This window comes from Panthera tigris, chromosome E1 (assembly GCF_018350195.1).
Source record: "Panthera tigris isolate Pti1 chromosome E1, P.tigris_Pti1_mat1.1, whole genome shotgun sequence".
Lineage (NCBI taxonomy): Eukaryota > Metazoa > Chordata > Mammalia > Carnivora > Felidae > Panthera > Panthera tigris.
Genome location: NC_056673.1, coordinates 13,099,055 through 13,115,376, shown reverse-complemented (window position 1 = coordinate 13,115,376; position 16,322 = coordinate 13,099,055). Strand labels below are relative to the sequence as shown.

General features: G+C 52.7%; 1 protein-coding gene across 3 annotated transcripts in view; it reads right to left on the bottom strand.

Annotated features, from left to right (window-relative positions):
* Nucleotides 1-3,152: 3,152 nt before the first annotated feature.
* The window catches only part of CAMKK1 (calcium/calmodulin dependent protein kinase kinase 1), a 28,440-nt gene continuing 15,270 nt past the window's right edge, over nucleotides 3,153-16,322 (bottom strand). Inside the window, exons 10-17 of one of the 3 annotated variants that reach the window (XM_042966401.1) lie at nucleotides 15,435-15,634; nucleotides 13,433-13,486; nucleotides 12,564-12,637; nucleotides 10,736-10,823; nucleotides 10,386-10,514; nucleotides 8,148-8,251; nucleotides 7,392-7,480; nucleotides 5,226-5,282 (exon numbers count right to left, since the gene is read on the bottom strand). In XM_042966401.1, coding sequence (XP_042822335.1) covers nucleotides 7,396-7,480; nucleotides 8,148-8,251; nucleotides 10,386-10,514; nucleotides 10,736-10,823; nucleotides 12,564-12,637; nucleotides 13,433-13,486; nucleotides 15,435-15,634 — 734 coding nt within the window. In that variant the 3' untranslated portion in view covers nucleotides 5,226-5,282; nucleotides 7,392-7,395. Of the gene's footprint in view, nucleotides 5,283-7,391; nucleotides 7,481-8,147; nucleotides 8,252-10,385; nucleotides 10,515-10,735; nucleotides 10,824-12,563; nucleotides 12,638-13,432; nucleotides 13,487-15,434; nucleotides 15,635-16,322 lie in introns of all 3 variants that reach the window. The other 2 variants (XM_042966402.1, XM_042966400.1) reach the window with 2 other exon arrangements.

Sequence of the window (16,322 nt, the reverse complement as noted above, 5' to 3'; positions counted from 1 at the left end):
TACAGGTTTAACCAGCTTCTTCCTGTGTTGCAGCTCCCCATTGTTCCCTTTCTGTTCCTTCAGCATAGAGCCCTGTCCAGGCCATGGGGGGTGGGGGGGGGGGTGGGGGTGGCTCTTGAGGAGACCAAAGGTCTGCGGGCGGGGGGGGGGGGGCAGGGAGGGGAATGTCACAAGATCCTCAATGCAGACAGCAGCAGCCAATTGCAAGGACCACGGCTAGGAAAGTGACTGATCTTGCAGGGGATGGGGCAGAGTGAGCCAGTCAGTAACAGGAAAGAAAGAGCCACAGCAGAGGGCATCTGAGAGAGAAAGCAGGAGGGGCTTCCTCCCACATGTCCTGGAGAGTGGGGCAGTAGCCTTTGGAAAGCCAAAGGGGTGGAAATCTGGGTTATAGCTACAGGGGAGTCCTGAGCTAGTTTGCTAGGCTGAGGAGCAGGAACAGGGAACTGGAAAAAGCCAGAGATACACAGGCCAGAGAAAGGCCTCATTACAGATCAGGTGGAGAGAATGGGGCTCCCAGAGGGAAGGCCCCATCTTGTGATTCAGCTGAGAGATGCTTTTTGAACGATCTTCATCATGGTGAAACAGTCAATGGGCAGATATAAGTTGAGAAAGTGACTCAGCCAGTGGGTGAGGTTGCAATTCCTGGGCCCCGATTCCAGTCTTGTGGGAGAAGGACTGGACACCAGACCACATACCAAGGGTGTCTCAGGGGCTATGGACCAGGGATGGATTCCTAGAGGAGGTGACTTGGAGATGGTGGGGGCCCAGGCAGTGGGGAGGGCAGGGAGGCTGACCACAAAGCTGGGATGGGCTAATGACAAACTGGTCAGCTTAACCTGGGAGGGGATTGGCAGCTGCCCTGGAGAATGAGAGGATACGGACTTTGTTGCCTGGGTTGTCCTAGCTGGAGAAATAAATGGGTCTGAGATCCCAGAGGGCAAAGCCAGGTCTGTGTATGTATGGGGGAGGGGACCTGGGAAGAAGATGGTCATTTAAGCCATGGCCACCCAGTCCACCAGGGGGCTGGAGTGGTGCAGGGAGTCCTTGCAGACCAGGGCTCTGTACTGCCGGTGAGATGGAGAACAAGCCTTTCTCCAGACCCTTCTGGGCCTCAGTTGATCCCCAGAGTCCAGTGCCACCCACTGCATGGCTCCCCTGGCCACTCTCGGCAGGGTCCCAATGGCCCAGGAAGCAGGCCTGCTTGTTTGCCCAAGGGGTGTGCAGGCATGTGTGTGTTTGTGTGTAAGAGACTCCATTATCTGTGGGGTGTTTATATGGGTCCCAGTATATGTCTGGGTGTCCCCCTGGGAAAATTGGAACCCGCAGTAGCCTTGAGCACCCCTCCCTCTTCTACCTTAGACTGAGACCACTTAGGATAATAAGTATTGGGGAGATCAGATACCAAACAAAGTGCCCATGGGTTCCAGAGCCCAAAGAGATTCTCTGCAAGTAATCAGGGCACTCCAAGGGCAAACCCCAGACTGGCCCCGAGCCTTCAGTTGGACACCACTGGCCTCAGCTCAGCTCCCCTGTGTTTAGGCTTGGAAGTACAGCCTCTGTCTCTGGTTTTCCTAGATGTCCTTACCCTGTGCAGCGTTCTCCATTTTCCTGGCAGCTGATGTGGGAAGACCTGGGTGGGGTAGGTGGGCTGGGGACCTGGGCTCTAGTCTGGCTCTTCCCTAGCTTGCCATGTGACGGAGCGAGACACTATTTCCTGAGCCTCAGTTTCCCTACCACGGTGTGCCTCCTAGAGTGGTTGTCCTTGTGGGGAAATGGTGTCATGCAACCTGTGGTCCTATTCAAAGCTCTTATGCATGATTTGGCCTGTCATACCCAGGCCCAGGGCTCGGTGACCAATGCCAGGGATGAACCAACCCCTTGAAGGTGGGACTGACTTTGACAAGCAAAGGCAGGGATGAGGGAAGGCAGTGTTCTAGAGGAGTGGGTGGGTCTGGAGAGCTGTGGGGAGTAAGGACTCAATGGAGTGTGGGGCATGGTTAGGAAACCATCCAGAGAGGGTAGCAGGGTTGATGGCAGGGGCCTCAAACTGGAGGAGCATGGTAGGGTTCTGAGAGGGAGGAGTATGGCCAGGTTGGGGCCTGAAGATTGCTCTGGCAGGCAGCGAGAGGATGGATTGGAGTCCTAAGGACCAAGGCCAGATCAGTGAGGAAGTGAGAGATGGTGGGGAAGAACTGGGAACAGATCTACTTACTGGTCTCGGCATTTGGGAAACTTCTGCCTGGCTACCAGTGTCCCTCTTGTAGAGGGCTTGGTACAGTCAGTCCCTCATGGGACCTTCACAGGATGACCAGGAAACATGCAGGAGAAACTTTGGTATCCATTTCTCAGACGGAAAAACTGATCCCCAGGCTGGGTAGCCTTTGGCTTGGTCTCCTGGTGGGGCTCCAGTTTCACCCAGCTGGGAACTCCACAGACGGGTAAATACCAATCATGCAGGATATGCTGAGCCCATAGTCATTAAGGCTGGTTCTGGGCAGCTCCAGAGACAGAAAGTTCTTTTTAAGACCCTCCCTTGCTGAGTCCTTACTAGATACACAGCACTGTATCAGATGCTTGGCACCAGGACTTCATTTAATGTCACAAGAACCCCCCGAGGAGGTGCAGCTGTTATCCACATTCTACCAATAAGACAACCGAGACTCCTCTCCTCCGATGGCTTGCCAAAGGTCACACAGAGCTATTAAAACAAAAGCTTGGATTCAAGCTCAAGGCTGTCTGGCCTCAATGATGACTGTTCATGATGGCCATGGGGGGCCTACTATGAGCAGGGGGCTGCAGGGTCCAGAGAGCCCATAGCAGTGCTCAAGGCCAAGGGGCCACAGTAAAGACACTAGGCTCATGTCACAGAGACTCCGTGATGCTCCACTGGGACTTTTGCCCTATGAGGAGTGGGATGGCTCCCAAGGACCCGACCTTGGGCTCCCTGGGCCCCTGTGAAACATGGGCAGCCCATTGGCTCCTAAACATCGTGTTCTTCCCAAGGAGGGGCCGCAGAACCTGCTCCAGAGCCTGAGCCACATCCTGGACTGTAGCTCCTCACCCTCCAGAGCCAGTCTTTCTCCCTCCCTCTCCCTCCTTTCCTCTTTCTCGCCTCCCTCCAGAGCTCCTCTCACCACTGTCCTGTTCAGACCCTTGCAGAAAAACTAGAAAGCCAGCGATCCAGCTGGTGAGAAAGAGCACACATCCCGATGTTGAAAATGTACACACAGTTTGTTGTTGTTGTTGTTGTTTAACTCAAGAAAGGGCTTTTATTGTTTTTAACTCACTTCCTGGGAAGTTAATTTTTTAAACACTCTTATGGAGTTTGTTCATCATTTGTGCTACATTCAAAAGCAGTAATGCCAACCCAAACCTTCAGTGATGCGGTAAGCACCCCATCCAGGCTCACGTGGGCAATGAAGCCAGGCCCACCTTTGAGGTCTGCGAGGGCAGGTCCAATCGATGTAGGCCCCTGAAACTCCCACCCTCCGGGCCCCAGTGTAGAGATGCTCAAGGAAACTTGTGGATCTGTGATTAGCCTCCCATGAACTCTGAAAAAGTGTTCTTAAAAACAGTATCGAATTATTGTTTAAGCCCTGGGTTACAATGCCTTAGTGCAGAGGGGCCAGGGAGAAATGTGGGCCCATTGACAATGGGCCACATTCTGCTCATAGCCTTAAAGACACATAGAAACTATATTACAGATGCACGTGCCAGTGCAAGACATGCAGGTGTGCTGTGTGCAGCAGATGGGCACGCACATGCGTGTGTGCGTGGAGGCGCGACACATACCCACAGGCACAAAGATGAACAGGACACAGACACTCCTCCAGCCCAGCCTCCCTTTCCTTCTCAGTGCCCGCCTTCCTGCAGTAGGAACCCCACAGAGGCAACTGAAATCCCGTGTTTAGCCCATGTTTTCAGGGGAGGTATCTGAGTCCTGCTTTATTTTCCTTTGGGGTCAATCTCTTGAGCCATTTGGTCAGTAAGTGCCAAGCCAACCAGGCACAGATCCCAGGGAGAAGATAAAGTCTGCCCCAGCATGGCCAGGTCCACACACATGCTCCAGCGCACCAGCTCTGAGCAGGCCGAATGTCAACCGTCTTTGGGGTGAGGCAGTGGCAGGAGGCCCACCTCTCTGTGGCCACTTGCCAGCATGCACACCCCACCAGGGTCCCGCTTCCAGTGCTGCCTCCAACCTGGGCAGTTTGTCCTTCATTGTAGGAACGTGAGGGCAGCTTCTGGGGCCAGATGGGTAGGCCAGTGTAGGGTCGGAGATTGGATTCCAGTTACATCAGCATCTGCAAGGCCACAGCCCTGTGAGTCCAGGGCCTTTGGTCGGCCAGCCCCTGGTGTCTCTCCTACAGGGGAGCCACACGGGGAGGGAGTAAAGTGGGCAGGGAAGGTGGGTGCTCCTGGCTCAGGCCCCTGCCGGAAGCTTTCATTTAACCCATTCTCCCGGTGGCGCTGAGTGTGACAAAATCAAGGAAGGTCAGTCCATCCCACCTGGCTGCCAAATAATGAGGAGTGTGCCGGGAACCACCCAAAGCTGTAGGAGAGCTTTCTAGGTGTTCCCAAGCAGGCCTTTACACCACTCCACTCCTGACATTAAAAACAAAAGTAAAAGACAGCAAAAAAGGAATCTGAATTCTCCAATGCTGGCCCCTGCCTCCCTGAGGCCTAGGAATACCCACTGAGGGCTCAGAGCCTCCATGTCAGCATTCTCAGTAGACAAGAGCTCCGGCAGGACCCCCTCTGAGGTGGGCAAGGTACAGCTCTCCATGCGCATGAGGCAGTGAGCCAGGCCCGCCTGGCTCCCCGTGGGCGGTCTCTGCTATGGTGGTAAGCCAGGACTCCACCTGCTACCTTGGTTTCCTACCTCCTGCCTTGCCAAGCAGCCAGGTGGCGTTTCTAAGGCACCATGGGTACCTCTCTTTCCCATAGGATGGATCCCATCAGGGAGAGCCAGGACAAGGAGAAAGGCCTTATGGGAGCCCTGCCCCCCAAACCCCAGATGACAAACATTCCAGTCCTGTCCCTGGACTTGCGCGCTGAGGTCATGCAGCATGATAGAAGGAGGAGGGCCGGAAGAGGGGCCACAGTCCTCAGCCCCCTGCCCGCAGGGGCGACTGTCGGCATGAGGGCAGTGGGCCTTTGGAGGCGTGGGATGAGCGTGCTGCCGGCGGCCCTGGGCGCATGCAGGGGCTCAGGATGCAGCCTCATCTTCTTGAACGCCGGGGAGCTCCAGGCTCTTGCCCCCTTCGCCACACCTGTCTTTCCTGTTCAGGGGACACCACGGGCAGAGGGACCTCAGGGGTCAGAACACGCACTCAGGAAGACACTCTCACACATACTCACACAGCCATTCCTTTTCACAATTTCTCAGCCACGTCCCCCTACCCATTTCCCCAAGCTCACCTCAGCCTCACCCCCCCCCCCCCGCCACCGCACTGTGGCCCCTTGCTAGTCTCCCTACCCCTAGCGTCGGCCCACAACCTTCCACCATTCCTTGTCGCCTGGAGATGAAGTCCACACTTCCCAGCCCGGCTTTCAGAGCTTCTCACAACCTGACCCGGCTGGCTCACAACCTGACCCAGGTCACAGGCTCTCCATGTTGACCTAGCTCAGCCCCCATGGTCCTGGGTAGAGGAGCTTTGGTTTTGAATTTCCTTTGCTTTGTTCACAGGGAAGAGTCTACCTACCAGTTTTGGAATTTTGTCATGTAGCGAATAGGTTCCTGTATCTGATTATTCCCCTAAGATCTTTCTTTTTAAACCACCAATGAATAGGTTCTGATATTAAAAAACAAAAAACAAAAAAAAACAATCCCATTTAACTCTACTATGGAGTTTCACCAGTTATCCCAAAGCATAAAAAACAGAGTCTGTCGGGGTGCCTGGGTGGTTCAGTTAGTTAAGCGTCTGACTTTGGCTCAGGTCATGATCTCACGGTTCAAGGTAAATTTAAGTCCTGCGTCGGGCTCTATGCTGACAGCTCAGAGCCTGGAGCCTGCTTTGGATTCTATATCTGCCTCTCTCTCTTAAAAATAAAAATAAAATAGGGGCACCTGGGTGGCTCAGTTGGTTGAGCGTCCAACTTCAGCTCAGGTCATGATCTCACAGTCCGTGGGTTAGAGCCCCGCATTGGGCTCTGTGCTGACAGCTCAGAGCCTGGAGCCTGCTTTGGATTCTGTGTCTCTATCTCTCTCTGCCCCTGCCCCGCTCATACTCGTGTCTCTCTCTCTGCCTCTCAAAAGGAATAAATGTTAAAAACATTTTTTTACATAAAATAAAACATTAAAAACAAAAACAAAAAAAACACAGAGTCGGGGCACCTGGGTGGCTCAGTCGGTTAAGCGTGCAACTCTTGATTTCGGCTCAGGTCATGATCTCACTCACAATTAATGAGTTCGAGCCCCACATTGGGCTCTGCACTGACAGAGCCTGCTTGGGATTCAATCTCTCCCCTCTCTCTGACCCTACCCCACTTGCTCTCTCTCAAGATAAACTTAAAAATAAAAAAATAATAAACTTAAAAATTAAAAAAAAAACAAAAACCAGAGTCTGTCAAGGATAAATGTTGGGACTCTATGATGAAGTAAAACCTACTTTTCAAAATTCAACTTGGGTCACAGAATTATAGAATTTTATAGCTGAAAAGGATTAAGCCCAATCCTCTCACAGTCCAGATGAGGAAACGGGCCTTTCTCCCCATTAACGTGTCCATAAAAGGACAATGATTAGTACAACGTTGCTCGGTTGTATTCCTGGGTCCCAGTTCTGTGCCAGATATAGACTAGATGTCTTTAGCCTGTGACTGCCTTTTCACACCCCTAGGGGGCACTGAATCACAGGCACTGAGCTAGAGTTACCAGACGTCCAGGTTTGTTCATTATGGTCGTACTTATGCCTTTTGTCCTGCCATAATTAGTAACAGATTCCTCTTTCACTCTCAAAAGTGGCTCCATTTAGATGTTAAATATGTGATCCCCTACACTAAACCCAATTCCAGCCTCGAGGCCTGCAGACTTAGAGGAACCCAGGGAACCCCTTCTTCCAGTCCTGCCCACCTCACTGAAGAGACAGGGAACTGAAAATAAGCTCAGTACCGTCAAGTCCTCTCCAAAGCCCCCCCAACCTCAACTTCCATTGGCCAGGAAATTTGTCAGCTGGAGGGCAGGAAGTTGGTATATGGACATTACTGAGTGCAAGCAACCCCTGGCTGGAGCAGACCCCAGCTCACCCACTGTGATGGGACTTGACACTTCTGAAGAGCCCACTTACAAAAGGGTGGCCTCACACGAAGCCAGGGTGTGGGCCCCTGCACAGCACAAGTGGTGCTACTCTTTCCGGACAGGCTGAGGTACGTAGACAACATCTGGCACTCACCTCTCTAGGGAGCACGCCTTTTCCACACAGCAGGTGGAAGGGGCGGAAGATGGGGGTGGGGGTGCACAACGTCTCCTCCCTGCAGCATCCTTCATGGGCCAGAGGAAAGCAACCAATGTCCCAGGACCACCTTCTGGTCTAGGACCCCTCAGGGTTTTCTCTGTGCAGGTCTGCGCACAAACTCCAGCAGGCCTTGTTGGCATCCCAAACTGACTTTTATTTTAATGGAAGAAGGCGGAAAAGCTGAGGACGAGGCTCACAGAGGTTTGGGGAATTGCTTCTCTGACCTCTCCTAGGAGGTGGTGAATGCACATGCCTGGGTCACAGTAGGGAGCCTTCAACAAACGGGAATCTCTTCCCTGGCCCTATCAGCCAACCCATCCATACTTGCGGGACAAGCATTTACAAAGTGATGACTGAGCACATGGCCTCAGCAATGGCTGGAGGTAGCATGAGCCACTCAGGAAGGCAGCTAACAATCCCCCCGGGCCAGGAAGAGTCAGCAGAAGTGCCCCTCCTTCCACAGACAGGCAACCTTCTACAAGGAGCAGATACGAGGCCTATCCGCAAACCTCTACCAGGCTGCCATGGGCTGAGGACAGAGGTGTAAACAGGGCCTTCCTCTGGGACCTGGCGAGTCCCCAGGCTCCAGGCTCAGCCTGCACAGCCCAGTGACAGTGAGAGTCTCGGGGATATAACACAGCCCCCACCCTACCCCAGGGAGCACCCTGCAGGCCTCAGCCCACAGATACTTACGACAGTAAGTTTCCTGGAGCAGACATAGATCGCTCTTCCCTCCGAGCTTGGGGCTCAAATGGGTTCCCAAAGGAACGCTTTCTCAGCATGGACTTAACCAGGATCTGGGGAGGACACACATGTCAGAGTGAGGAACACAGAAACCCAGGCTCCCAGACACATTGGCAGCCTCTACTCTGATTCCCTAAGGGCACAGCTTCCAGGTGGCCCTGCCGAGGCTCCCTTTCAGTCAGCAGAGAAAGGAAGAGAATTCCAAGCAGAGGAAATGGCAAGAGCATGAGCGGTGATGTTGAAAGGTGAATTCTGGGAATGGTGAGGAGCTTGGCACAACTGGTGGGGGTGCCCAGAGGCCAGGAACAGACTACGAAGGGTCTGGAATGCCAGGCTGAAAGGGGGCTTTATCTTGAAGACATGGGGCGTGCAATCAGGAAATGCTTTACAGCTAAGGTGGGGAGCATGGAGTGAAGGAGAGGTTGTGCCAGGCAGAGCAGAGAGGAGGCGCACAGCAGCCTGGGGGAGATGCCTGGACAGGTAGAGGCTGCTGCACCCCAGCTCTCTGACTTTGTCCCTCCTCCTGCAGCAAGGACAGTTCTAGGCTGCTGCCTACACACACACACACACACACACACACACACACACACACTCACAAACACATGCCTGGCATGGGGGTGCATTCGTTTACTTCATTCATTCATTCATTCATTCATTCAATCAACAACTATTTATCAAGTGCCTAGCATATTCCAGACACTATTCTAGGTGCAGGGGCCACACTGAGGCAAAAATTCTTGCCCTTTATGGAGCTTATGTTCTAGTTAGGGGGACAAGTAGTAAATAAGACAAATCAGTAAAATACGTGAGTTAGTGATACGGGCTAAGGAGAAAACGGTAAAACAAGGCAGGAGGATATGGAAGGACAAAGAGGAGATGGGAACTTTTGATAAGGGGCCAGGGAAGGCCCACTTCTCACTGAGGTGACTTTGGAGTAAAGGTCTGAAGGGAGTGAGGAAGCGAGCCCTGCAGATTTCTGGGCAGGAGCACCCCCCAGGAGGAAAGGGAAGTGCAAAGGTTCTGGAGCAGCAGCTTATGCAGCACATGGTTGGAGCTGAGCAAATGGAGAGAGGAGAGGAGAGACGAGGTCCACAGGGAGATGGGGGCGGAAGGTACGCGGACTGTGCAGGCAGTCAAGGTTGTGGCTCCTACTCCGAGTGACATGGGAGCCTACGTGAGCAGGGTAGACATGAAAAGTGACATGAACAGTCACTGGGACCCACCCTGGCTGCTGAGCTGAGCACTAACTGTCATGCGGGTGACGGTGGAAGCAGGGGACAACTTGGGAGGCTATTCCAGTGGTTAATGGTGGCTAAGACAAAGGAAGAAGCAGAGACCCTATGGGAGCTGACTGGTTCCAGAGACCACAGAGCCCTGGAGCTCTATGGAGCACAGGAATAAGCAGGACTCTGGCCACCTGTCCCTAGCCGGGCCTGGACCAAGCAGGGAGGGCTAATGCACACAGGCCTGATGTACCCACAGCACAGGTACCAGCTCTCTCTTTGCCTCGTGCTTACTCTGACTCGCTGTGATATCTCAGTGCAGGGAAGGTCATGGTTCTCAGTGTCCTCCACAAAACCCCATGTGGCCACGAGGGGCTACATGAATAACTTCCAACAGTTAACATGGAAGATGTCCAGAGAAAGATGAGAAAAAGTAAAATGTGAGAGGAGAGTGGAGGGAGCACATGGGTGCGGTCCAAAGAGCTCAGGGCCACCTCTCCAATTCAAACGCTTCCTATGCCTTCTTAGCGTCATGTCCTTGACACAAAGTACAGTGCTTGGAAGCAAGGAGGGAGGGAGGGAGGGAGGGAGGGAGAGAGAGAGGGAGGAAAGGAAGGAAGGAAGGAAGGAAGGAAGGAAGGAAGGAAGGAAGGAAGGAAGGAAGAGGGAAGGAAGAAAATATTTCTTCTAGTCATGGTGAAAGATACTTGGTGAGGGCAGTATATTTCTTTAAATCAGTCACTCTCCTCACCAAGTCTCCTGTTCTCCCTACTGCGAGGCTGAATAACATGGCCTCTTTCCCCACTGCCTTCCAGCAGCGCCCCAGTAGATCAGCATTGGGGATGACTGACCAGATGGCCCTCTGTCCCCTGACAGGGCCCGCATAGAGCAAGTCTCAGGCAATGACCATGCCCTCCTCAGGCCCTCCCAGGATAAGGGAGTCTTTGGCCCATCACCCTCTTACCACCGTGGTCCAGCTGGGGATGAGCTTGACCGAGTTCTTCACTTCCTCCTCGGTCACCTCCACCACACTGCAGTGTTCCTCCTCTGAGGGAAGGGGCTCCTCCCCACTCTTGGTCACCCAGGGGTGCAACTGTGGAGTGGGAGGACAGAGAGAGTTCAGACAGACACCCAGTCAGCAAAGAATACCACGGGCATTCTATCAGCGATCGCCTTGAGGGGACCCAACGCCCATAAACCCCCAATCCAAACCCAATATATATATGACTTGGTGTAGGGCTCTCTAGAAGGAGATACTGAGGCCTGTTTGCTGTGTCCAAGGCCAGCCCAGCTCAAGACCTCTGGTTCCCCAACCTTGATGTCTGGCACCCCAATCCTTGTTTCAGGATTCTTGTCTAGCATCTTCAGAATTAGGTCCTTGAGCTCCTCACTGATGTTTGGCCTAAAAGTGGGGAAGGAAGGAGATGAGGGAGAGACAGTCAGTGAGGATTCTTTCTTGCCCACCTCTCCATCCCCACCTGCTCTGGGATTCCCTGAATACTACATGCCAGGTCAGAGACACACCCAACCCTCACTTCTCAGAGAGCAGGAAGGTATTGAGGCAGAAGGAAGGAGTTTCAGAACAAGTAGATGGATATCCTTCTTTCCTGAATAGGAAGTAAAGCCATCTCCTCCAGAGGCAGGGGCCACAAATACAAATGCGGTCCAGGGGTCCACTGAGACCCTCTCAGTGCAGAGATGGTGAGGATAGTGAGAAAAGTCATTTTATGGGACACCAGGGGCCTTCACCCCGCTCACCATCTTATCCTCTCCTCTGCCTGGGAGGTAGCCAGGAAATACTCTCATTTGACAGAGGAGGAAACTTAGGCCCAGAGAGGTTACCGGGTTGGCACATTGCTACCCACAAGAGTGAGGGCAGGGATGAGAGATTCAGGGGAAGGGGGAGCAGGACACTCAGCCCCACATTAGCCTGACTGTTTCTGCCCAAACTCCAGGCTTCTTTGCTACCAACATTTTTGGGGAGCCCATCCATCCAAGCCTGCAGAGAAGGAACTCACTCTTGGGACTGTTGACCTTGGTTCCCTCTGCTGTCCTAGATATTTAATCCCATTTACAACTCTTGGGATGGGAAGAAAGAGACCTCCGGCAGGGGGTACAGCAGGAGGAAAGGTACAGAGACAGACAAAAAGGGGTGGAGTCTAGTTGGCTAGTGCTGTGGGGGAACAGGTGGCGGAACCCAGATGTCCTTGAATGCCAGGGTCAGGGAATGGCCTCTTCATGCAGGCTTTTGGGAAGCCTTGGAAAAACTTTAAGCAGGAGATATGGTGAGATTTGTTGTGCTTCATCAGGGTCACCCTGGCCTGACTGGCGGCTGGACTGGAGGGAGGCTGGCAGCAGGGAGACCAAAGAGAAGGTAGCTAGATAAATCCAAGGACAGAACCAGTCAGGGGCGCAGGTGGCAATGGAGTCAAGAGATACAGAAGAGGTGGACTCAACAGGGCTCGGGGACCAGACAGGGAGTGGGAACGAGGGAGCAGGAATCATTGAGGACGATGCCCAGTTTGGTTTCTGACCTTCCCAGGGCACTTTGATCAGATGGCAGAAGGGCCTGATAAATAAGGAGCCATGGTAGCCAATATCATAACCAGAAGAACCACAGATGAGCAGGGAGACCTCTCCAAATAGTCCCTCTCGGCTCAGAGACCCTAGTTACAAATGAATGGATGGGGAGGAGGGAGTGGCTTCAAATCCCAGACCCACTGATAACTCTCCTCTGGAGCCTCCACTTTTCCATCTATGAAATGGGGAAGCAAACTGGGATCTTGAAGGCCTCCTACCCCATGTGGGGAAGATAGGGGTTCCCCATGATTCCAGGGTCCGTGTAAAGTTGATGCCCATTGACCCCACACAGGCTTTTAGTGAAGGAGTAGTGTGAATGTGTGACCTGGGGTCATTCTTGCCCAATTCCCAGCCTCAGAGTTCCATTTGTACAGTGGAATCCGATTAGATGTCTCTGAGACCTTGCTCTACAGTCCCACCCCTCCATCTGCTCAGGAGCCCCTCCCAGGGAACAGCACCCCCAGAAAGTTGGGGTGGGGCCTTCAAAAGGCAAATGCTCTGCTACAATTCAGACATGCCTCCCTGGGGGGTGGGCAGGAGCCCCCTTTCATGGGCAACTCACTCCTCGGGAAACACCACGGCCTCATTCTTGATCTTCCTATGCAGGGCCAGGATGTAATCATCGATGAACGGGCACTGTGGGGTGTAAAAACAGACAAAGGATGCAGGCCCAGGGCCTCAACTTGCCTTGGGGGACTGACCCCATTTCTTGGTGTGGCCAGAAGTGGGGGGCAGCTCTGGGCTCCTTAGTAGAAGGGAAGAACCCTGTCTAACTTGTTCAGGGCTCAGCATACAGTAGGTGCTCAAGAAACACTAACTGAACAAATGAGTCATTGAGGGAACTATGAGGCTGGGTGTACCCACTGGCCATAGAGCCACCTGCAGAAAGGCTTCCACCCCCAGGGCTTGGAGTTTGCGAACATGTTCACTGAGATTCCCTCCTGGCTCTCAGTGCAGTCACTAGAGTAGGAGCACCTGTGGACAGGGATTTTGGCTAAGTCAATGTTGAGTGTTCCCAAGGCCCATCCTGACCCAGAGCAAGAGTCAAGGACAATTTGCAGAATGAATGAATGAATGAATGAATGAGTGAACATGTGAATGAACAAAAGAATGAATGGCATCAGGACCAGAAGGACAGGGAGCACTCTGGTGGGAAGATGGCAATACCGCCATCTACACCTCCCATTGGGACGTCTGCTGTCCGGGACTCCTTCATATGGATCTCCTTCCAAGGGTCAGGAGAAAAAAGAAAAAAGGCCTCTATTCCCTCAGTCTTCTCTGGGTCAGGTGGCTCCTTTCAAAAGTCACTTTACTTTAGGACACAAAGGAAATGACAGCCTGCAGCTATCATTCATCCTGGTTCAGCTTGGCCCCGCCCATGGCGCCAAGGGGCTGGGCCCACCCAGCTCTGCCAGCCCACCCAACACTCACCTTGCCATAGACAAAGCAGTATAATGTGACCCCAGTGGCCCACACGTCCAAGGCCTAGGAAGAAACAGCTCGCATCAGTTCCCCAAAAGGAACCAACACCCCTTGCTCACCTAGCTCCCATGGGCTATGGGAGAGGGCATGCTGGGAACCTCCTTCCTCAGTCATACATTCACTCAACAAACACTCCCAGGCACTCGTTCCATGCCTGACCTGTGCTGAGCACTAGGGACACAGGGCTGACAAGAACAAGGTCCCAGCCTCTCAGGGTTTCCATGTCCCCTTGTCACAGACCCAAACCAGATACAGTTCCAACTCAATAGGTGCAAAACTTCCTTCACCTACAGGGTCACATTGCTATACCTGTGACACAGATGCACCCCAGAAACCATGCTATGTATTGACCTTATACTCACTAAATTAGCTCGTCATCCCTTTTCCCGATATTCCATTGGAGAAGCCACCATCCACCTTCCTTCTGACACCAGAAACAGCCCCTGCCCACCCCAAGGCCCTGGCCCTTGGCCACCTCCACAGCTCCTCACGGCTCCCCCATATCCTGGGTTCTAACATGTGCTCTCTCTACATCTTCCCCCTCTGGAACCCCACCTCCTCTCCTGGTTTCCACTTTCTCTCCTATGTGAATGATTCTCAAATGTCTACCTACATATTCCTGCCACAGATGATTCAATCTGAATCCAACCAGGGAACGCCAGACGAATGCAAACTGATATCATTCTGCAAAGTAACAGGACTGTTCTCTTCAAAAATGTCAAGGTCAGAATAGACAAAGAAAGGCTGAGGAACTCTTCCAGATGAAGGGACCCCAAAGAGATGTGACAAGTGAACGCAGTGACTAACTTTGAATCAGATCTTAGACCAGAAAAAAAAAAAAAAGGCATTAAAGAACAGTATCCAGACAACTGATGAAATCTGAATAAGGTCGATTAGATAACAGTCTTTTATCAATGATTAGTTTCCTAATTTTAATAATTGTACTGAGGTTATGTAAGAGAATGTCCTTGTTCTTAGAAAATACCTGCCAAACTATACTGTGATAAAGGAGGGTAAGGTCTCCAACTTAACTCTCGTGCAGTTCAGAAAAATGCAATACGTGTATAACAAATATAGGGAGAGACGGTGAAAAGGTAAATGGGATAAAATGTCAATAATTGGTGACATAGGTAAAAAGATACATGGGAGGGTTTTTTTTTTGTATTATTGTTGTAATTTTTTGTAAATTTGGAATTACATCAAAATTAGAAATTCTTGAAAACAATCTCTATCTACATCCCTGACCTCTCTTGAGCTCCACACCCACACACATGTCCAAATGCCTCCTGACCATCGGCTCCCTGGCAGAGGCACAGTGAGGCAGCCAGCACTCCACAGGTGGGAACAGGCATGTGGCCAGGGGAACAGACGGAACCGCAGCCCTCTGCTCAGAAAGCTTTGCCCACCGCCTCTGTCAGTTAGGAGGAAGCACAAACTTCAAGGCCTTCTAAACTCTGCCCAAGACCCATCATGCCCCCTTCCCAATGCTCCTCAGTGCTCTTGTACATTCTGTGGTCTCCATCTCATGCTCAAATCCTCCCCATTCTTCAAGGCCTAGTTCAAACCCTGCCGTCTCCAAAAAGTCTGAGAGGAAGCTCCAACTTCTTCCCAAACATGAGCTCTCCTGTTCTTTTCACCATCTCCAGAAGGACAGAGAACTGGGCCATCTGGGCTCTGTCTGTTCCACAGCCCAGCCCGGTGCTCCGTACAGAGAAGCTGGCAGGAAATATCTGCAGTGGAGACCCGGGGCCATCCTGCTGGAAAATGACAGGAAGCCAAAGATGGGGAGTTTCTCAGACTTCAGGAGGCAAACAGGAAGGAGAGGACTGTGTTCAGTGTTCGCGCCTGAGACATAAGGACTCTGATACCCTCAGGTTGGAAATGAGGCTCCACTGCAAACCATTCCACCCCTCCACCTGAATGCCAACTCAGCCTAGGTCCTAGAAGCCACCTTCCCACTGAAGCTCTGGCCGGAATCAGAAATGGCTTCGGGGGCCATGAACGCTGGAGTCCCAGCAGTGCTGGACAGCTGAGCGTCGTTCCCCTCAAACTGGTTGCTGACGCCAAAGTCGGCAATTTTCACATGCCCATCATCGCCCAGGAGCAGGTTGGACGGCTTGATGTCCCGGTGGATGATCTTCTGGCAGTGCACTGCAGAAAGAGGCAGCTTGAGTGCTGGCCTGGGGGGCCACTGCCTGGAACCCCCCCCCCCCACCTGCCCTCGCCTGGCCAGGGAAGCCCATCTTAAGCTCTAGGTGAGAAGGAGCGGGGCTATCCTAGCCCATGCACACACTCATCTCGTGAGGACCTCAAAAGAATTCAGGGCCCTCTGCTCCACTATGCAGTAGTGACATCACAGCCAGTCCAGGCTGTCAGAAGCAGAGCTAGGACTGGAGTCTTTGGACTCCAAGTGCAGTGCTCCCTGTGGCAATCAAGACACCTTGTTGCTGAAGGGGCTGTCAGAGGAAATTGGGAAGGGAGCCTCTCCAGAGGCCATCTCTGGCCCTCCCCATGTTGTCTGCAGTCCCAAAGCCTGTCAAAACCTTTTCTCAGTCTCTTCTCTCACCCAGCCAGGTCGGAAATGTTCCTCCTCCTCGGACTTAGGGTGGAATAGTGGGGTATCCTGCAGAAGTACTGCCTCGGCTTAGGGATTCTGGGCTGAAGAGCATCAGGGGGAGAGGGCATCCCAAGCCTTGGGACTGCTGGGATGAACATGGCTGGGGTAAGGGTCAGCCTTCTCCAGTGGACTGAGAGCTCACCTTGCTTCCTGGGTTCAGCAGTGCCAAGAAAAGATGGCAAGCTCAGGCTGAGATGGCCAGAGACATCCCAGCTTAGAGAA